General features: G+C 45.4%; 2 protein-coding genes across 2 annotated transcripts in view; one reads left to right on the top strand and one right to left on the bottom strand.

The window, feature by feature from the left end:
* The first annotated feature begins 403 nt into the window (after nucleotides 1–403).
* smarca5 (SWI/SNF related, matrix associated, actin dependent regulator of chromatin, subfamily a, member 5) lies at nucleotides 404–9,067 on the top strand. Its single transcript, XM_047333823.1, has 25 exons — nucleotides 404–700; nucleotides 1,806–1,922; nucleotides 2,031–2,197; nucleotides 2,297–2,397; nucleotides 2,987–3,087; nucleotides 3,217–3,396; nucleotides 3,917–4,072; nucleotides 4,165–4,296; nucleotides 4,460–4,528; nucleotides 4,643–4,752; nucleotides 4,864–5,090; nucleotides 5,222–5,343; nucleotides 5,479–5,631; nucleotides 5,719–5,851; nucleotides 6,091–6,239; nucleotides 6,354–6,476; nucleotides 6,565–6,672; nucleotides 6,813–6,926; nucleotides 7,016–7,138; nucleotides 7,245–7,377; nucleotides 7,482–7,600; nucleotides 7,754–7,966; nucleotides 8,069–8,179; nucleotides 8,727–8,786; nucleotides 8,822–9,067. The coding sequence occupies exons 1-25, from the start codon at nucleotides 614–616 to the stop codon at nucleotides 8,825–8,827; spliced, it is 3,114 nt and encodes a 1,037-aa protein (XP_047189779.1). The 5' UTR covers nucleotides 404–613; the 3' UTR covers nucleotides 8,828–9,067.
* Nucleotides 9,068–9,240: 173 nt separating this feature from the next.
* frem3 (Fras1 related extracellular matrix 3) overlaps nucleotides 9,241–21,679 on the bottom strand; it is a 29,816-nt gene continuing 17,377 nt past the window's right edge. The window contains exons 5-24 of the mRNA XM_035636736.2: nucleotides 21,552–21,677; nucleotides 21,058–21,309; nucleotides 18,007–18,156; nucleotides 17,707–17,916; nucleotides 16,867–17,064; nucleotides 16,612–16,776; nucleotides 16,103–16,285; nucleotides 15,842–15,972; nucleotides 14,600–14,758; nucleotides 14,099–14,402; nucleotides 13,898–14,029; nucleotides 13,480–13,811; nucleotides 12,836–13,028; nucleotides 12,642–12,746; nucleotides 12,021–12,148; nucleotides 11,789–11,923; nucleotides 11,455–11,581; nucleotides 11,147–11,334; nucleotides 10,909–11,055; nucleotides 9,241–10,818 (exon numbers count right to left, since the gene is read on the bottom strand). Of these exons, the coding sequence (XP_035492629.2) occupies nucleotides 10,276–10,818; nucleotides 10,909–11,055; nucleotides 11,147–11,334; nucleotides 11,455–11,581; nucleotides 11,789–11,923; nucleotides 12,021–12,148; nucleotides 12,642–12,746; nucleotides 12,836–13,028; nucleotides 13,480–13,811; nucleotides 13,898–14,029; nucleotides 14,099–14,402; nucleotides 14,600–14,758; nucleotides 15,842–15,972; nucleotides 16,103–16,285; nucleotides 16,612–16,776; nucleotides 16,867–17,064; nucleotides 17,707–17,916; nucleotides 18,007–18,156; nucleotides 21,058–21,309; nucleotides 21,552–21,677 (3,908 nt within the window). The 3' untranslated portion in view covers nucleotides 9,241–10,275. The remainder of the gene's footprint in view (nucleotides 10,819–10,908; nucleotides 11,056–11,146; nucleotides 11,335–11,454; nucleotides 11,582–11,788; nucleotides 11,924–12,020; nucleotides 12,149–12,641; nucleotides 12,747–12,835; nucleotides 13,029–13,479; nucleotides 13,812–13,897; nucleotides 14,030–14,098; nucleotides 14,403–14,599; nucleotides 14,759–15,841; nucleotides 15,973–16,102; nucleotides 16,286–16,611; nucleotides 16,777–16,866; nucleotides 17,065–17,706; nucleotides 17,917–18,006; nucleotides 18,157–21,057; nucleotides 21,310–21,551; nucleotides 21,678–21,679) is intronic.

Genomic DNA, 21,679 nt, shown 5'->3' with positions numbered 1-21,679 from the left:
ACAGATATGTGACCTGAAAACCATATTATTGTTGGAATGCCTTTTTTTAATTGTCTGTGATTTGTATGTTTTTGTGAAAGCACTTTGTTAAGCTGCTTCTGAAAGGCGGTGCTATATAAATAAAATTATTATTATTATTATTATATTAAACTTAAATTACCAAATTCTTGTAAATGCTTTATTAAATGAATGTTAGAATCATGAGACACAGACATTGTTGTAAGAAAAGGCAAAATAATGACTGTTTTTCAGCAACGATAACAGCCTAGGAGGGAATGTCACGAAAATATTGCAGGCATGATATTGTTTGAAGCCAAGATTTACAAATAGTCCTGAAGGCATCATCACCAAGTCTCGCGATAGTACGCGCACCGGGCAACGTTAGCGCCGTGAGAACGCGGGTGCCTGAGAAAAAAAGAAAAAAATAAGCCTGCTAGCGCGCGAGTGCTGCCTGTGATGAACCGGTGCGTTCGGTCTTTCATTAAAAACAAGAGGATAGTTCTCGTTTCGCGCGACAAAGTTCGGTAAACCGCCAACGGCTCGTACACGGGACCACACAGGACACCCGATAACGGACGATATATCCTGGATTGTCGGGGAAATTCGATAGAGAATGTCCGAGAGCGAAAAGTGCGTGGAACAGCGGGAAGAGGCGACTGAAGTTGAAGAAGCCGGAGGAGGAGGAGGAGGAGGAGTGGAGGTGAGAAATGCGCTTCCTCTCAACGCCGCGTACGTTTCTCACGAAACCCGCCGCAAGAGTGCGTATCTCCGGCACCCGGCCGACCGTCGGCCGCGGACTTCTCCAGCTCGGCAGCGCGAAACTTTCACTTCGACGCCGTCGGTGCGGACGGAGCTGTGTTCGCGCTAGTTAGCTAGCGACGCTAGTTAGCTAGCGACGCTAGCGTTAGCTCTCGGCAGAAGCAGCCTCGTCCCGGACACTCGGGCTGCGGCACGGGGCGGCGGCAGCGGCCGGGCCGGGCCGGGCCGTTTCATAACCGCCCACTCGGTTAGCTTAGCCCCGGTAGCCTTCCAGTGACTGGCGCGTCGCAGGTCGTCGTATGAGTGTTTTATTTGCTCATTACCAGGTCAGATTCACTCAACGGCCTGAAGACCGACGAAGGAGCGTCTTCGCGCTCCGCTGTCCCGGCAGCCTCTTTGTTGTCAGAGGGGACAGACGCTGTTGTCGCCGGGGTCTGCGACACAACCTCCGCTGCGACATGCAAACATCACAGGAGTTAACAGGTCAAAGTCAACGGTGACTCTGAAGTTTAGGGCTGCACCTGACGTTATCGATTCATCTGTCGATTAATCGAACAGTTGTTTGGTTCATAAAATGGTGAAAAGTTGTCGACCGTGTTTCCCAAACTCCGAGGTGATGTTTTGTTTTGTCCTCACACCAAATATATATAATGTGATACATCCGCTGTCACAGAGGAGCAAAGAATCCAGAAAATAGTCACATTTCAGCGGAGGATTTTGACTTTTAATCATAAAAACTACTTGAACCGATGAATCGATTATCAAAATAGTTGGCGATTAATTTAGCACTCCGTTACTAATCAATTACTCAGTTAACTGTTTCAGCTCTAATAATGTGTATTGACACAAAAAAATGTATTATAATGCAAAGACACCATGAGGTAAAAGACCCCCCCCCCCATCCGAGGTTTCATGTCGACCATAATCCGTGTTTTTCCTCCAACTTGCAGTGAACGTTCCGGAGCGGAGCCGGTTATTACTAATCAGTGTGTCTACACAAAAGCCATTAAACTCAACCGTTATCACTTCACATCTTTCCTACTCAGGAGAAGTCGGACTCTTCAGATGCTGGAAAAGAGTCCTCCTCAGATGCCGGTCCTGATGGACAAGATGCATCGTCCTCCTCCACCAAAGATTCTGCTCCAGGTTACGAGGAGAAAGTGGTAAGGGCTCTGGAGCATGTACATCGCATGCCACAACTCCCTTTTCTTAGATAAATACGGGAGAAAAACTAATTCCTGTATTTGGTGTGTGTGTGTGTGTGTATATAGCAAACAGACCGGACCAACAGATTCGAGTATCTGCTGAAGCAAACAGAGTTGTTTGCTCATTTCATCCAACCAGCCGCACAGAAGACCCCCACCTCTCCACTGAAGATGAAACCAGGACGCCCTCGTATCAAGAAAGACGAGAAACAAAACCTGCTGTCGGCTGGAGAGTGAGTCCACACACACGCACACAGTCCAGACTTATTTGACCTCATCACTTCTGCTCCCATTGTGATAGTGACATATTGTGTATTTTCTGTGTTTGACAGCAACCGTCATCGCCGCACAGAGCAAGAGGAGGATGAAGAGCTACTGAACGAGAGCACTAAGACCACTAATGTCTGCGCTCGCTTTGATGAATCTCCTTCCTGTAAGCAAAGACACATTTTTATTTAAGCTTGAGAGGAAGGAACATTGAAAACAGAACATTGAATACATACTATGGGATGAAGTAGTCTCTGGCATTCTACCTAACACACACCCCTGATCCACAAACTCAATTGTGATGTTTCCTAACACTTTTTAAATGATCATACTGTTAATCTAAAGTGTGCAACAGTGTCTTAAATCCCATGTTGTCCACAGTTTTGGCACCGTATCCTCAGCTAGATAAAATATTACCTCCCCAGTCACACTTAAACCCTCGCATGCTGCATTTATCTTATCCTCTGACTAGTCTAATCCCTCAGAGTCTTCGGGTTAACTATATTTGAATGTATGAATCCAATATAAATAATATTGAATATTATATATTTGAGAAATATCTGATTGTGCACAGCCAAACCACTGCAACACAACTGACGTCAAGTCCTTTTCTGGCAGCAGCTACTCAGCTAATACAAATGTTTTTGTTTTTTTCGAGTAAATTGTAGATGTTTTAAAGATCATGATATAAAATCGCCAGATGGTCCAACCCCGTGCAGAAGGGATGTTTATTTGTTTTCTCTTCTCTCATCTAGATGTCAAAACTGGAAAAATGAGGGACTATCAGGTCCGTGGTTTGAACTGGCTCATCTCTTTGTATGAGAATGGCATCAATGGCATCCTCGCTGATGAAATGGTGAGTACTCTTTGACCCGCTGTCAAATGTTTGAGCCATACATTTATGTGGATGTATATATGAAATATTTGTATCCTGTGTAATCATCTACTGTCCCGCCTCAAACTCACTCTGTCTGCTCCTTCTTAGGGTTTGGGTAAGACTCTCCAGACAATTGCCCTCCTGGGTTATATGAAGCACTACAGAAACATTCCGGGTCCCCACATGGTGCTGGTGCCCAAGTCCACGCTATACAACTGGATGAATGAGTTCAAACGATGGGTGCCCTCTCTTCGCGCAGTCTGCCTGATCGGAGACAGAGAGCAGAGGGTAAGCTCTGTCCGAATGTTGTGATTATCTGGATTCTGTTTGATTTTTAGTAATGGCCCTATTTGCTAGTTTTACAGTGGGGAACTAAGTTTGGTGTCAACCATGCCACATCTTAGCACAGTAGCCTCAATTTTGTAGAATCAGCATTTTCAGCCTCTCAATTTTGGCTTCTAGTTTGGACTTAATGAAATGGGCCAAAACTAAATTGTCTTTAAGATTCAGGTAAATTACATTAAAAGTTACACCAGCTTTATTTCCAGCAGTGATCTAAAAAAAAAAACTCAACATAATGTAATGATTTAATTTCTTTCTCTGGGAGGGTCAAAATGAGTATGTGTGGAGGCGAGAAAGAGAGATGCTATAGATGTCAACAGCATGCAAGAGATTCTTTCTCAGGTGGATAATCTGTCACTGAAGGCTACGGTTAACTTTAGCTTTACCAACGAAAAATAACTCTGGCTAATTTGGAAGTGATAATCCAAAACTATGCTCATGATTAAAATTTGTGCTCCATTCACAGAATGCCCTGATCAGAGATGTGCTGCTGCCAGGAGAGTGGGACGTGTGTGTCACATCCTATGAGATGCTCATCATTGAAAAGGCCGTGTTCAAGAAATTCAACTGGCGATACCTTGTTATTGACGAGGCCCACAGGATCAAGAACGAGAAATCCAAGGTCAGACTCGAACAGTAAAATGGATCTTAACACAAAAAACTTTTTATTTTAGATAGTCCATTAAAGCTAAAGGTGCCTCTGTTTCCCCACAGCTATCAGAAATTGTGCGAGAATTCAAGACCACCAATCGTTTACTGCTGACTGGAACGCCTCTTCAAAACAACCTGCACGAGCTGTGGGCTCTGCTCAACTTCCTGCTGCCCGACGTCTTTAACTCATCAGAGGTGAGTATTGATAAGGAATGCACAAGATCAAGGAGTGACATTACTAGGAAGTATTAACTCGCTGCTTTCTGAACTGAAAACTTAATATCCTGAGTTCCAGTTATTTAGTGGAAAGGTGTATTTGCCTTCTGGTACTAATTTTATATAATTTTTCCCTCCTAAGGACTTTGACTCCTGGTTCGACACAAACAACTGCTTGGGTGACACGAAGTTGGTGGAGCGTCTTCACACGGTATGTATTGAATGCACTCAATTGACAACTTAAAACTGAACAGTTCATTTTAAGATATATTATTTTTATTTAAAAATTATTTTTTTGACCTGTTTTTTTGTTTTGTTTGTGTAGGTCCTACGTCCTTTCTTGCTCCGTCGTATTAAAGCGGATGTGGAGAAAACTCTGCTCCCAAAAAAAGAGATCAAGATGTATGTGGGCCTGAGCAAGATGCAGCGAGAGTGGTAAGCTTTAAAAAATAATAGCCCAGGGCATCTTTTTTCGAAATAACCGTATACTGACGTGAAAAAGTTGTACGCAATTATGTAATATGGGCTCACGTTACAACCCGTCAGGTACACAAAGATTCTGATGAAGGACATTGACATTCTGAACTCCGCGGGTAAGATGGACAAGATGCGCCTGCTGAACGTTCTCATGCAGCTCAGGAAATGCTGCAACCATCCGTACCTGTTTGACGGAGCCGAGCCGGGTCCTCCGTACACAACCGACCTCCATCTGGTTGTGAACAGTGGCAAGATGGCAGTGTTGGACAAGCTGCTACCCAAGATGAAAGTGCAGGGTATGTGATTCATCACTGGGATCTGTGGGGTCTCTATATATAACCCTATTGTTTCCATTGTTTAATAAAAGGCGCTTAATTGTGTCAATCTTCTGTACATTTAATTAACAACCATTATCCCCTTTTCCCAGGTTCCCGTGTGCTAATCTTCAGTCAGATGACCAGGGTGCTGGACATCTTGGAGGACTACTGCATGTGGAGGAACTACGGATACTGCCGCTTGGATGGTCAGACGCCGCACGAGGAAAGACAGGTGAGAGGCTTACTCCTCAAATTGTTTAATCTATGAGAGATTAGATTTACACAAAGTGATTACAAACCGTCAGATAACTGTACATTAAGCGTAATAAAAGAGACTGACGTGTTTAGTTTCTCTGTGTGTTTCCAGATCTCTATCAATGCCTACAACGAGCCCAACAGCGCCAAGTTCATCTTCATGTTGAGCACCAGAGCAGGTGGGCTGGGTATTAACCTGGCTACAGCCGACGTTGTCATCCTCTTCGACTCGGACTGGAACCCTCAAGTTGACCTGCAGGCCATGGTGAGTGTCCCAAAGCTGTGATTTCCCCGTTGCCTATTCACTAGGGAGGGGATACTGCATACTGGAACACTATTCCTTTCATTCCAGGACCGAGCTCACAGGATCGGTCAGCAGAAGCAGGTACGCGTCTTTCGCTTCATCACCGAAAACACAGTAGAGGAGAGGATCGTAGAGAGGGCCGAGATGAAACTACGCCTGGACTCCATTGTCATCCAGCAAGGTAAATCGTTTGATTGTAATGTCAGCCCTGCTTGTAAAGGCACGTTTTAGCATCTTTGCGAATGATGTTGGAGGGCAAGAGCAGTTTTTGTACCTCCCTTATCTTGAAAAAACAAATTTGACTGAAATGATCGAGAATTAGAAGTTTAAATAGCAGGACAAAATCGAACTTGGTGCTGTAATTCACATGGTAATAAGATATGGGAGATTTCAATGTCCTCCTTTTTTTGTTCTTAACAGGAAGACTCGTGGATCCAAGCGCAAACAAGCTGGGTAAGGATGAGATGCTGTCCATCATTCGCCATGGTGCCACGCACGTGTTTGCGTCCAAAGAGAGTGAGATCACAGATGATGACATCGATGAAATCCTGGAGAGAGGTGAAAAAAAGGTGAGTCTGGATGCGTAAGAGAGAGTCTGTGGACGGTTATACATCAGGTCAGCTATTCTGTTTGAATGTTAAATCTTACACCGACATTAATACTCCGATCTTGTCATATGCTAGACTATGGAGATGAAGGAGAAGATGTCTTCCCTGGGCGAGAGCACTCTGAGAAACTTCACCATGGACACAGAGAACAGCAGCGTGTACACGTTTGAAGGAGAGGACTACAGAGAGAAGAAAAAGGTAAAGAGTCCGTTCACATCAGTCATTCCTCTTTCCAACAACATGAACCTTTGAGGCTTTACCTTGTTACTTTCTCGTCTTCATTCAGGTCATTAACAACTGGATCGAGCCACCCAAGAGGGAAAGGAAAGCCAACTACGCAGTGGATGCTTACTTTAGAGAAGCCCTGCGAGTCAGTGAGCCCAAAGCACCCAAGGTATAGCCCGATCATTGTTTAAACACCCTGAGGATGAAAAAAATGAATGCAACAGAATGTGTAATTACAATGTTCTAATGATGGACAGCTTGTTATCCTGTTTGTTGCATAACAGTTTTCTCTTTGACTCAATTTCCCAGGCTCCTCGTCCTCCCAAGCAGCCAAATGTGCAGGACTTCCAGTTCTTCCCTCCACGTCTCTTTGAGCTTCTAGAGAAGGAGATTCTCTTCTATCGGAAGACCATTGGCTACAAGGTACAAATATATTCATCAGACGAGAGCATCTTTGCTAATAACGTCTTTATAAATGTCTCTAAATCGTTCCTCGGCTCTTGTCTTTTTAGGTTCCTCGTAATCCAGAAATGCCAAACTCTGCTCAGGTGCAGAAAGAGGAGCAGGGTAAGATCGATGAGGCCGAGGCTCTCACAGAGGAGGAACTGGAGGAGAAGGAGAACCTGCTCCAACAGGTACTGGATATTATCAGTCAGCACTATCATTTTAGGATGGATGTGCTGCCAATCCAAACAAACCTGGGTTTTGTGCACACTTTAATCAAGCGCACCGTCATTGCAGGGATTTACCATTTGGAACAAACGTGACTTCAACCAGTTCATCAAGGCCAACGAGAAGTGGGGAAGAGATGACATTGAGAACATTGCCAGAGAAGTGGAGGGGAAAACTCCAGAAGAGGTCATGGAGTATTCTGGTAATTAAATCTTGATTTTCTCCCCTTCCCAGAAAAACAAAGCCCTTAACGTTTGCCTTAGGCACATATTTTGTGGTTGAATGTCTTTGTGTTTGTTCTTCCAGCTGTTTTCTGGGAGCGCTGCAATGAGCTGCAGGATATCGAGAAGATCATGGCCCAGATAGAGAGGGGAGAGGCCAGGATTCAGAGAAGGATTAGCATCAAGAAAGCACTAGACTCAAAGGTAGCCGTGGTTTAATCTACGTAATTACCTTTATCTCATTAGCCACTGTAACTCTAAATCTTGCTCTGATCCCTGAACAGTTTCTCCATCACATTATCTTCTGTTGCTAATTAATTAACGGTCCCTCAATGCGTTTCTCTTCTCCTTGCTCAGATCGGTCGCTACAAGGCTCCATTCCATCAGCTCCGCATTTCCTACGGTACCAACAAAGGCAAGAACTACACGGAGGAAGAGGACCGCTTCCTCATCTGCATGCTACACAAGCTGGGCTTCGACAAGGAGAGCGTGTATGACGAGCTCCGTCAGTGCATCCGTAACTCACCTCAGTTCCGCTTCGACTGGTTCCTCAAATCCAGGACTGCCATGGTGAATTTTTCACCCCTTTGCACCATTTGTCATTTATTTATTTACTTGTTTACCAACTTACGTGATGATTAAAACAATTTTTTGTGTGATTTTGTTGTATAGGAGCTTCAGAGGCGATGCAACACGCTGATTACACTGATAGAGAGAGAGAACATGGAGCTGGAGGAGAGAGAGAAGGCGGAGAAAAAGAAACGAGGCCCAAAGACCACCTCAGTAAGTCAATCGAGCCACTTTGTACATATTCAAAACAATATTTCACCAGAGCTGGGGGGTTTATGTTTTTTGTTTTTTTTATACCTTATGTTGTGGAATGGAAATATCTATTTTCTTTTCTAAATTTAATCAAATTTCTAAACACAAGCATATTTACAAGAACTTTGCCAAAATAAAATGGTCTGAATTTAATTCACTGGACATTCTGTGACAACTTTTGGTTGTTCTTCAAAGCTATCTGGAAGAAAGAGGTTTTCTGGATTAAATGTAACCAAACCAAGTAGTTTTGACACTTAAACCTAACAAAAACTTAAAATAAAACTGAATAAATACTGAAAAGTTAACAGTAGAAAAATAATGTCCCACTAATCAACTATGACCTGCTCCGTGTACAGACCTTTTCACTCTTCATACAAACTCACCCGGTTTCCTTCAGACTTTTCTGGCAGAAAGCCGCGATGTCGAACGTCTCCCAGTGCCCTTTTTGGTCCATACTCTTATTTGCTGCTAGTAAATCTTTCCTCATCTCTTTCTCCTCTTTTTCCAGGCTCAGAAAAGAAAGTCGGAGGGAACCCCAGACGGTCGTGGACGCAGGAAGAAGCTCAAGTTGTGAAGCTGTTCATAAAGCCACAGTATCAGAATTTGTGAAGCGTGCAGCCAGCTCCGGTACTGTTAGTTCTAGTGTCTGTGTTTGTTTTGCAGGCCGTGATATTGTACTGTGTAAAACACCCCGATGGACTGATCTGGTCGTATTAGGTTTTAGGATGTGCTCCTTGTTGTCACTGACCTAAACACTGCAGCTGTGCTGGGTTTTTTTTTATTTTTTGATTGCTAGTCTGTTCTCTTTTTTACTAGTATTTCATTAAAATAAATGTATTTATGCCTGTTGGTTGTACTACATTCCATTGCTTGAAACAATATGTAGCTTTTTTTTTAAAGACAACATTTGTTCTTTATCTTCCTATGTGAAGTTGAAAATGTTTTTTGAACATCACAAATAAACTTCCCCTTTTTTTAAAGAAAAAAGAAAAATGTGTGCACTCTGCTAAATAAGACACTGATTCAAAAAAAGGACATTTATATTTGGCAGTTGAGTTGTACAAACATCCAAACGCTTGAAAGTGACAAAATTAATAAGCCATGAAATTCTACTAACTATTGGCACATTCAAATATACTGTTACCTGTAGAGTATTTATAATTTTTATACCGCACCTTTGCTTTTCCAGAACTTGATTGATAAACCAAAAAGATGAATAGTTAATTATTTTTCAAGTTTCACCAGGGTGTAATACCTTTTTTTTTTTTTCCCAGAGTCCTGCATTGGTATGTACACAGATTGTTTTGCATCTGACTTCAGCCACATAACCTGAAAAAAAAACTCCAACTCCATTCTAAAGACAAATGACAACATTTAAAATCCCTTTCAATGACGCCAAAGTGGTATTGTTAACTCAATACCACTTTGGTATTGAGCCAAATAGGTTGCAGGCTTTTTAAAGCACAACAGGCAAATAATATCAATATTAAAAATCATTTATCACATCATTCATTAAGGTCATCCTCTACTAACATCCAATCCACTTTGCCCTACACACAACAAAATAATGAACAGAGTGAATTACAGTAATAATAAAAAAAACCTAATTATTTTTAAAGTAGGAACATAGGAAATTCTTTCATGAACTTTTTGAACGGTTGCCTTTTACTTGGTAAATAATAGCATTTACTAAATTGTGATTTTCATGCATTTGCAGACACTTGATAAAGAATAAAAAGGGATATATTACAACTTGGCAACTGGTGAGACAGGTGAATATTTTAAAGGCCTCTACATACATCCATGATTCAGAATAGGCTGCAAGAACTTATGGTACATTACAGCAAGAACTAACAATCATCAGAGATCAGTGAGCCTCGGAAGACTGGTGCAGTCTCGGCGTTTAGGCCCCACGGCGCTGACTTATTGTGCTTTTCCCAGGTTGTTCTTGGTTCGTCAGTGCTACAAGAGTTGGGCATTGAAGGCACAATGGTGAAGTGAGACTGTCATAGTCTTTTTCATTGTGAGCAGGTGTTCGAGCTGGAGCCGGTCCACATCTAGACCTCAGAGCTGTCTGGAGTGCTCCACATGCCCGCTGGGCCTTGGCTGTAGGCAGAAGATGAGGAGGTGGTGTAAGGAGGGAACTGGGTGTTCTTTTCACTCCTCTTGCGCCGGAGCAGCAGGATGACAACAGTGGCGATGAGGCATACGAGGAGGACCAGGCCTGCGAGGCCCACTAACATAGGCACGGTGGAGGAGTCGGCCGGCTCTCTGCCGGAACTCTCCAGCAGGGGGCGCTCCAGGAGAGGGTCGCGGTGAGGCGACCAGGGTTGATGCTGGCTCACCACCATGCGGTCCGTTCGGTCGAGAGCGATGTGCTGGATGTTGGTGCCCCGGTTGTTGTCGACGCCGATGTCCTGGGCCGCGGTGGGGCTGGACAACGCTGGGGCGGCGCGGCGTTGGCGAGCGTGGGGCCGCTCAACGGAGGACATGCTGTGGTGGAGGTACTCCACACTGCGCTTGCCAATGTTGCGGTTGGCGTTTTCTCTGGAGCGGACAGTGTAGATAGTGTGGATGAACCACTCTCGACCAGCAGCCACCTGGAGAAGAAAGATATTTGAGCATGTTACTTCTTCGTTCATGTATTTTTCCTACGCAATTCATGAATATAGCTGGATATTTATCGAGACCTGGAAAAGTGGAGATGAAGACAGTGTGAAGCCATCCGATCCCGGCTGTTTGACCAAAGTCAAAGCTCCGGTCGTGTCTTGGGCCAGTGTGGCCTTAAAAGCAACATCACCAAATGCTGAAGCTTGAGTGTCTGGCTGGGCCTTGTCCTGCAGAACAAACACACGCAGGAATCAGAACTGAGATCTACTTCGTTTGGCCTCCACAACAACCCGCAAAGTGTTCTCCTTTACACCTTACCAGGATCTTGAATCTGTACAGCAGGGTGGGAGAGTCTGCCAGACATCCATACTCCTTGTTCGTGGGGTTGTATTTCGGGACATAACCATCGGCTCCGGTGCAGAGGAAGACTTTCTCAATGCTGCAGGAGAACGAGTCGCCCAGGTTCTGGACTGGGTCCACCATCACACGGCCGTAGATCATGGAGCCTGAAGCAAAGGACCGGGGAAATGGTAAGGGAGGGGACTACAACATGGGTTTTTTCATGGGGTCATGGCCAATCAGATGTAATTTGACTACTAGACAACTAGATGGCAGTGTTGTTGCACCTTCTGAAAAAGCAGCGTCGCTCCCCTCTCCAAAGCCCATGGAGCCATCGGACAACCACAGCTCCCTCTTGGACAACAGGAACATCTGGGTGTTGAGGCTGAACTCAGCTGCAACTGGGTCACTCACCTGGAACACACAACACAGGGGTTACCGTACCCAGAACAGATGGGTGCTCATGACATTTGGAGATATGACAACAAAAGCACCGTCGTAATCTTATTTTGAAGTTTAAATGAATGTTACGGTGGTTATTTGTCCTCTTAAAAATGTGTTCTCACTATTGTGGGTGAAATGCTAGGTTGCTAGATTTTTTTTCAGGATGTCCAAGCTCACCTGCTGGAAGCGTATGTCCATGTCAAAGGTCAGAGGCTCTCGTGGGTGGCAGACAGGAGGGATGCTGAACTCCCCATTGGGGGAGGCGATGCAGGGGATCATCTTCACCGTGTAGGTCCCAGAGTAGTCTCGCACCTACAGCACACGTCACACAGGAACAATGTCAGTACTTTGCATTAAGTCGGTGAACTCGGTACTACGGTGGGAGAGTTTCCACGGCGTCGTGACTCACAGCAAAGTCCGAGACAAAACTCCACTGCTGCATGGGTTGGTTGTATGTGGGCTCGGTCCTGACCAGGCCGAGAGTGAACGTCAGCCCGGGGTGGTCGGCACACATCACCATGGACGACACGCTGGTTCCTGGAAACCAACACGCACACAGAGTCATAAATCTTTGAACTGGTGACCTTTTTGTATTGTTTTTTTTTTTGCCCCTTGCTCTCCAACTGTAAACTCCGCAGCGGGGATTTTGACATTTGCTGAAATGACCTCTGGCACTTTCACACAGGAAGGACCCCCTAATGTGGAACTCCAGGAATAGATGAAGAGAGGATGTGGGCCACAGGGTAATGCTATAGGAGGCTGCTTGTATTGAATGACACTACAGAATAGGTTGTGTGTGTGTGTGTGTGTGTGTGTGTGTGTGTGTGTGTGTGTGTGTGTGTGTGTGTGTGTGTGTGTGTGTGTGTGTGTGTGTGTGTGTGTGTGTGTGTGTGTGTGTGTGTGTGTGTGTGTGTGTGTGTGTGTGTGTGTGTGTGTGTGTGTGTCTGTGTGTCTGTGTGTGTGTGTGTGTGTGTGTGTGTGTGTGTATGTATGTGCGTGCAGCACGTGTGTGCGTGCAGCACTCTCTTACCTGGATGAGACATAACAAACTGTCCCCTGAAGCGAGCCTCTGTTTTGAAGTTGACAACCAGACGGCCCTCCTCATTTATACGCATGCTGGTGGGGAACATGGCTCCTATGAGAACAGAGGAAATAGGTTTTACAGTGCTGTGCAAATTAATGCACATTTTTCTCTCCCAAGCAGCACCGGTCCCTACGACGTACCTTGCAGCTCGGCTTCGGGGGGGCTGCCAATACCGTCTTGCCACAGGATAGCTGTATCGTAGACGAAGGTGAGTTTGAGCTCTGACTGCAGGTCAAAGTGCTGCCAGCCTCCCACAGCCACGGGAGAGTGGAAGACGTAGGACACAAACAGTGGAACGCGCAAGGTGACGTATGACTGGACGAGGTTCAGCACCTAAATGAGTGGGGAAAGCAATGCAACGCAACCAATAAGCTTCAGTAATTTCCTCCAGTTTGTCAAGACCGTTTGCAAAGTGTCAGCTGTGCACATTTGCCCTTCAACGTTCACTAATGTTCACAAAAACGACGGCCAACGGACAGGGAGGAAATATGCGCAGATTTTTATAAAACGTCTATTGCTTTAGAATCGCTTATTGCCCCATTAAGTGTTATTCCAGAGGAGCACAATGGGAATCGGCCTAATGCAAGTAATGACTGCAGTGCGGTGAAATAAGAATATAAATATTTAAAATGTTTTCAAATAAATACATTAATTCAAACGGAACTCCAAATCAAAAATTTGCGTGGATTTAATTTGCCCTTGCGATTTTGCCATAAAATCTTAGTCTAGTTTTGAAAACTGGTGTGACCCTAAAACCTTATATTCAAATATTTGCTCTTCCTACCTGTCCATCGGTGCCTATGGAGCCTCCACAGTCATTCAGGAGCTCTGACATGTCGTAGTAGCTGGTGAACTCCCAGAGGCAGGCCTCCAGGTTGAGGTTCCTGTAGAAGCGCAGGGAGTTGGCCGAGCGCATATTGGTGCTATATTGATAGGGCGAAGTCTCGCCGATGATCTCCGGGTTCTTCGTTGCATCCGTGATGAAACCGTGCCCGGTTTGGATCTCATTGAAGTCCAGCAAGTTGGAGCAGCGGTGGTTGCCCACACGAGTGCCGTCCGGGCTCAGGGTGAGCTCAAAGTTGGACATGGGTCGTGTGGAGATCACCGGTAACATGCCTGTTTTAAGAGGGGAAAGCTTGTCACTCTGCTGAATGAATAAAAATGACCATATATCAGAAGTTGCCGAATGATTTTCTGCTCACCATCCATGTGCGGCATGTTGACGGTCAGTTTGATTAGGTTGGGGAAGTCGGGGTCATCTGGGCCAGAGTAACGGATCTTAGCGGAGAACGGTTCGGCTCCAACAGTTCCCGGGATACGAGGCTGACACATACCTGCCGAGAGTTTAGGTCAGTTAAGCCATTCGATCTGCACTTGTCTCCCAAGTGTCTTCTGCCACTCACCTTCTGCCTTGCTGACCACAGCAATGGGACTGGACAGCTCCAGGCCTGCATCTCCATTGGCATTGAAGGCTCGTGCCGCACATTGAACCCTGGAGCCGGCTTGGAAGTAGATTGAATCCAAAGTGATGGACTTGGTGTTGGTGAAGAACGTGTTGGTGTCCACCTCCCTCATGGGGCTGGTCACGCCATCTGACCCAGTGGGAGCACTGACCAGCCAGCGGTACTGGGTGAGGGTGTCGTTAATCTTCTCCACAGAGCAGATGGAACCAGTTTTATCAAAGTCGTGGTACTTGGGGTTGCAGGCCTGAGAGAGAAGGGAAGGACGGAATGAAACCGGTGGCAGGACAGATGCTGAACGAAGACACATTTCCGCTTTAAATTTCTTAAGAATAATGCCAAGACTGTACATTCTAAATCATAATCAGCACTGGAACCGTTGTTGTTGTTGTTGATTGTTTTCGGTTGGAAAGCTTAAGGGCAGTGTGGGAAAAAACAACTCACCGTGACGCACACAACAGGGTATCCGTTGGCCGGGTGGGGCTTGTCTTTGCTCTTTGCTGTGTCGTCATACATGAGCAGGGAAACCACCTGGGGCACTGCAGGGAAGGTGACGTCTGCCACACTGTCCATCTCCTCGATGTACACGATGGCTTTGTTCATCTGGCAAGGACGAGCAAGGGCGTCATTAGTCGGCTGTCCACTTTTAGAAACGGAACAACACTTTAAATGAACCAGTGAGGCTACAGTACATTTCCACCGACAAAGGAAGAAATGACTAGATTCAGATGCAGATGCTGCTGCCAGATGGTCCTTCATTTCAAATCGCTTCCCCTGTAACTCACAAACCAGTGTTGGCGGAGCACAGATGAAACATTCTTTATTTTCTCTGAATGCCTTGGTGTCAAGACAAATCTATAGCTGTAACATCCTCTTCGGTGTTTCCCTTACACATGGGACACAGTCGTTAGGATTGACAGCCAGTATTTAATTCAGAGCATTGTGCTCTCTGAGCAATCCTGCAACATTTGTTGGTATTTCACACACACACACACAAACACACACACACACACACACACACACACACACAGTGTATATGTGGTGCTGCAGCAACACGATCAACTTACAGGGCCATAACTCAGTGCTCATGAGTCTGACAAACTTTAAATTTAGCTACTGTTTGCACAAAGGCCTTATTATCTGTGGGTGGATTAAGTTATTAGCATGATTATTTGTGACAAAGTCTCTTCTGATTCAGGTGAAGATAAAAAAAACACTGAAACATTTGACCGTTTATTAGAATAACTGATTATGGGGATCGTGGTCATTGGGTGCCATTGGGCCGTTCCTTTCTCATACAGTGAAAGCTCCAAACAGTTTAGTCCGAGGTAAAGCTCCTTCTGTCACGTGAACGGTACCTGGCTGATGTGGAGAACAGGGGTAGAATGACACCGTTCTGTTTATAGGTTGGTCTACTGTTTGGCTCTGCTGGGACATTCCCCTCAGCATCTCATTCCGACGGGAAAAGCTTTTTATATAACTCCGTGGTTCAGGCGTGCTGACAGCAATGCCAGCTGCTGCCTGGCTATTTTGACACAGGCCGACATGACATGGCGCACGCTCACGTGTGTACATATGCAGCTCTGTACATGTGCACTCGCATGATTTGCCGCCATTTTTATTCTATTTTAATTGTGTGTGTGTGTGTGTGTGTGTGTGTTTCTCATTGCGTGGCCTTTGTCTCACCTGTATTTCAGCCACCATGTTGTCGTCGGGCTTCATGTGCACAGTGAAGGCCTCTCTCATCTCTCTCTGGCCGTCGTATAGGATCTCGATCTCCACAAAGTGCTCCTTCTCGCCCTCCTTGAACTCGACATCTAAGAAACAAAGACGCTGCGTGAGTGAGGAGCGAACAGAAATGTAAAAAAAATCTCCAACACTGGATTGTGACAGGAGGCCTCGGATGAGCTTCTGTGTAACCTTGTAGCCACCAAACCAGGCTCTTACCCTCCGACATTGGGTTGTAGTCTTCTCCAGAGGTTGCAGAGCCGTCCTTGGTGTGCACTCTCACTACTGAGACCTTCGAGGTGTCTCCGATACGCAGGATAGGAATCTTTACTATTGCCACCTCTCCTTTGACCTGGGGTTCGCGCACACTGTACTTGATCTCAGAGAAACGGATGATGGACTCTAGAATGGGAAACAAAGGGAACTCATGAGAAAAAATCACCATCAATATCCAGTAAACCAGGATTGATTTACTTGAAAACCTCATGGATCTGAACTTTTAAATTTCAGCAGATAAATATCACAACAACACAAGTGGTTTCCTTGCTTCTGGAAATATAAAAATATGGACATTGGACATTTCCTTTTTGTCCGATGCAGTAAAAAAGCTCAGCTTAGTCAGTTTCTAATAATGCATCGATCCAAAATCATATGTACTTATTTGCACTGTATCCTGACGGACATTTTTTATCCCGCTCGGTATAATCACACACTGATAAAACACTCACTGTCTTTCTCATCCGTGACTGTGACCAGTGCTTCCTTCTGCTCCCCGATAGACGCTCCGTAGGGAGACTTGCTCTTGGGAGTTCCCAGGACCAGGCGGAACTCCTCGTCCTCTTCGTGGACAGAGTCATCCATCAGGCTGACCACACACGGCTTCTCGGTCTCCCCTAGCGAAAAGGATTCACAACACATTTAATTAAGTGCTGCGAGGAAAGAGCAGAACGGATGGATTGAAAATGGAGAGAGGCGCGTCTCACCTGGTTGGAAAGTGATGATTGATGCGTCGGTGTTGGGCCTCTCACTGTAGTCCATCATGACCTGAGCAGAGCCCTGGCGGGTGTAACAGCGCACGGTGGACACGAGACGGATGTCTCCACTACGGTACACTATGACTTTTACCTCCCCGTCAGACTCGTCCACCTTGTAGCTTCCTTCCTTAAACTGAACCTTTGGCACTGTAACGGCAATAATCAACCTGTTACAAGAGAGTCTCGCCGAATTGGAATGAGGCCAAAAATGAAAAAAAAAATGAAAGTTGATTCAAAAGCACCTTGGCACACCACAGTGTTATCACAAGCAGATATAAAGACATTTCAAAGAGTTTGATGATGTAGTTGTAACCATGTATACCTGCTATGAAGCACCCAACACTGAATATGCAGGATAACATACCATTCGCAATCATACATATTGATATGTCACTGGCTTATGATTATATAAGCATTATAACGGTAAATAAATGTTTCATAACAGACTCTGAAATTGTTATAGGTCAATATGTTAATGTGTCTCAAAAACTTTAAACCCATGACTACTTTTAAAAGAGCATATGAAAGATTTGTACATTTGTATAATCAATTAATATAAACAAATATGTAACAATGTTCTCATGTGTGCTTACAAATATATAATAGTAGTGTGTTATAGTTACCATTATTAACTGTTTACATGACGCTTACAAATGCTATGCTTCCAGTTTTTCCACATTTGTGGATAAATTGTAAACCCAATTTAGACCAGCAAATATAATACTTTTAATATACTTGACTTGGACATACAAATATATATTTGTTTTGTTTCTGTATTTTTACACTTACAGTCAGTGAAGGTATCGTTGATGGTGATGGTGGCTTTGCTCGGTTCTCCTAACACAGCATTCATGGGCATCCGTAATACGAGGTCAAAGGTCTCAGGCCCCTCAAGCTCCGGCTGACCCAGATCATCCAAGATGGTCACTCTGAACGTCTGCATCGTCACTCCGGGGGCGAAGTCGAGGTTGCGACTGATGCCGACATAGTCTAGTCCAGCTGCCAGATGGAGGAGGAAGCCGTTAATAAACGCTGCAACGCAATATTGCGACTGACAGCTGTCGATTCTGTCAAAATGCTGATTTTTACCTTCTGCTGAGACGGGATCGCTCTTCTTGGAGCGCACGGTGACAGTCGCCGTCTTGGACAGATCAGTCCCCGTCCTCCAAACCTTCACCTCAACGTAGCCTGAACTCTCATCCACAACATACTCTGGTTCCCCAAAGTACAACGAGGGCTCTGTGGGATTCAAGTAAGAAGATGAGACATGGCACAGATTCCACCCGGCCTTCTCCGGTCAGTATGCCAGAAAAGTAGCTGCCAGAACGTCATTGGAAAGTAACTTTACCATCATGTCATATGAAACATAAACTGTCAATCTGCATATTTCTGGTTGATTTCTGAACATATCTTGACCACATATTTTGTGGCTTTTCTGATCAGGGTCGGATTGACATGAATAGCCGAGCAAACTCCCTCCTTCTTTGAGTCAGGACGGGAAGAGAGCTGTCTGTCATCCCTCTTATCCTGTCCTCCGTCCACCTTCCTCCCCTCCACTTATCTCAATCCAGGCCGCCTTGTCTGAACTCGACGCCAGAGGGCTGAGTTGAACCTGGAGAATAAGGTGTGTGCTTGTGTGTGCACACAGAATGATGCATGAGTGAAGGGAAGTTGCGATGATGGAGCAGCTGATAAGCACCCGGGAGGAGGGGGTTGGCAGAGACAGAGTGGCAGCCTTCCACTTTGCAAAAGGGAAGAGGGCAAGAATTCAGACCCCTGCAGGAACTCATTGACAATTCATCTCTCTTCACCAGCGTATAAAGCTTGTTTTCATCACACTCTGTCCGGCCAGTGCTCTTAAAGATCGACTGATAGCAGTGCAGACTTTGAGCTTCCGCTTTTCTGGGCTATATACTTGGCAAAAACTAATTTTTTGCATTATCCAGTAAGTGTCACTTATGGCAACCATTTCTTTAAATGTGGTGCCATTCAGCCCATGGCCTTCATTAGGGTTATTGAACAATACTTGAAAGACCAATCATACACACAATACAACTAATACAGCAGTTGGATGTTTGCACTAAAGCAATTACTGAGTTTGGGATGTGCCTTTCAACCAATCAAATATTAATATATTTAAAGTTTAAATGTTCTCAGAAAAGGTTTTTCAATCAATGCATCGAAGACCGCAGGCCAAAAAACATCACGTTTCACAATACGGTTGCCTTCGATTATTAGTGCTTGAGCGGTGTCGTGGAATTTTGTCTATCCTCCCCTGAGAAACTGTTAAGACGAGTCTTCTCAGGCACCAAGCAAGGTCAACCTGTCTGTGGCAAGCCACAACAATCATCGAGCAGCTGAAGTCTCTCTCTCCAGGTGTCATAGTCGCGGGGAGATGACGACATTACCCTAAACTAAATACACTACAGAGACCGGGAACAGGCAGATTGTCTTGGGGCGCCGTACACTGACCACCTTGTTGATCTGTGTAAACGAAACAGAAATCTCCTTGATATATATTGAGCTCTTATAATAAATACTTCTGCTTAAGACATCCAAGGTTTCCGTCTCCCCGAATCAGCATCCGCTCCTTCAATTATTACTTTTCAAGCAGTATTGGCAAATCTTGTTCCTATTTAGATGCTTACTGATGCTGCAACAGACAACTGATGCCGGAGGACGGATTACTGGCTCACGTTCAACTGCCTTTCACCCTCCAGGCCAGCCATTTTAGAACCAGAGGGTTGTATGGGGGGAAATGAGTGCCAACATGGCAACCTCAAAGATCAGTGGGAGGAAGAGCAAGACAAATACAACAACAAAAGAGGCTTGATGCTGGCGAGACTCCAAACTACAAGTTGACTCAGACAGGCAGATGGTTTTACACACACACACACACACACACACACACACACACACACACACACACAGAGAGAGAACCAGAATTTACGGTGGGGTGTTGTTTCTTCAGGACCCACCAAGAAGTGGAACCACAATAGAGGTTTACACTGAGGGGTCGTCTCTTGTCTCTTCACGTGTCTGGGAATGCATGCTGATTATTTATACATAAATGTCAATTGTGCCTCTGTTCCAAATTGCATGGGAGGGATGCTTGCTCAGCGAGCAGGTCTGTCACTACAAGAAGGAAGTGCAGTAAAATTAGCCCTCGGTGAAAGGTGGGAGAGGCAGAGGAGAAATGTGTGGTGTTGTTACAGAAGAAGGACTAGAGGGACCTCAAGGAATTTGACAGTTTGTGAATTTAGTTACGGCAATGACACATTTTTGATTTATGGCTTTAAAATGCAGCATTCCTTCTCCAGTTTAAAAAAAAAATGGAAATGCAGGCAGTCTAATATCTTATATCTTGCAGGTTCGCACTGACTACCATCAAACAGAGGAGCAGGGTCAAAACATGCCAGTCATTTGGATTCCCGGCACAATAGTCCCTCTCTCTCCGCCACCTGCCTTTTGGTCCCAGCAGACAAAGGGATGCCCTGTGGTTCCCCCCGAGCTCCACTGAATGCCAATTAGGACGGGGGGTCGCTCGAGGAGCACAGTGAGGTTCGGAGTCCTTTTATCTGTCAAACGGGCAGATGTCGCCTGTCATTCACTGATTCCGCCACTCTCCAATACCTGTCTATTGTTATCTCGTTTCTAACACCAAGCCAGACAGACAGAGTGTGGGAGATGAATGAAGCCGAGTGTGTAAACAGAGAAGTTGGTCTGAGGCATGGAAAAGGTAATGGACCTGAAAATACTGTAAAGCCATCGACGCGAGTGCAGTATCCAGGGCTTTTGTTTCGGGAACTGTGGCCGTGGTCGCTGGTCTATTAATGGTGTGCAGATACAAACGGGCAAAGTAGGGCATCTAAGGGACACCGAGCATGACCCTCTGTAGGACTGTCGCGACAGCACATGACGCCATCTGTCCCTGACCTCATATTTCCATAAGTACCTAAGAATCCAAATCAAAGACCATCAAAGGAAAATAGCTGCATGAGTAGCTGTTTCTCCTTATATGCACAAAGTGCAATAACTTACATTACTAAAGATTCTGAAGGGTAAACTTAGATCTATATCTATCAATCTATCTATCTATCCGTCCACTCAGTTTCATAGATGAACCGCCACGCCACTCACCATCATCGCTGTCGGCCAAGATGGTGACTTTGGCGGTGGGGAAGTTGGCGCCCACCTGGCCGCCCATGGGCATGCTGAGGCTGACATTGAAGCTCTCCTCCTCCTCGTACAGGGAGTCATCGATGATGATGATGCGACAGAGCTTCTCGCGCTCGTCCTTGTCGAACCGCAGAACGCTGGCGTGGTCCTCGGGCCGGGTGATGTAGTCAGAGTAGGACAGGACAGTGCTGGGTATGGTGCCAGTGGCCGTGGCTGAGGAATTATGGGAAAAGAGAGACGATATTGGATTAACTGCAGCTGTTCATTGAAGGGATACTGGGTCATTATAAAAGAAGGGGAACTTCATGTTCATACAGCGTTGCTATTTACTGCCCTCTCTCTGTCACAGTCCTACTCTGTCAGAAGTAATTTAGGACGACCTCACGTTGTCCTGAACCACCGCCGCCCTGCTTGTTTTTCATTAACTCTCATCTCTGCATACAGGTTCATCTCACCTTGCTGAGTGTAACAAACAACCATGAGTTCCTGGCTGGCATCTCCCGAGCGCCGTACCGGCACCAACAGCTCTCCGACGTCCTCCTCAATCCTGAACTCGGCTTGAGGAATGAACACCGTCGATTCT

This window comes from Scophthalmus maximus, chromosome 8 (genome assembly GCF_022379125.1).
Source record: "Scophthalmus maximus strain ysfricsl-2021 chromosome 8, ASM2237912v1, whole genome shotgun sequence".
NCBI lineage: Eukaryota > Metazoa > Chordata > Actinopteri > Pleuronectiformes > Scophthalmidae > Scophthalmus > Scophthalmus maximus.
Note: the sequence above shows the minus strand (reverse complement) of the source record. Positions and strands in the feature narration are given on the sequence as shown.

Excerpts from the sequence above, each read along its gene's own strand:
- smarca5 (XM_047333823.1), top strand. The coding sequence starts at position 614 with ATGTCCGAGAGCGAAAAGTGCGTGGAACAGCGGGAAGAGGCGACTGAA. Across the intron at positions 4,297-4,459 it reads ACGTCTTTAACTCATCAGAG|GACTTTGACTCCTGGTTCGA; the intron begins GTGAGTATTGAT and ends TTCCCTCCTAAG. Across the intron at positions 4,529-4,642 it reads TGGTGGAGCGTCTTCACACG|GTCCTACGTCCTTTCTTGCT; the intron begins GTATGTATTGAA and ends TTGTTTGTGTAG.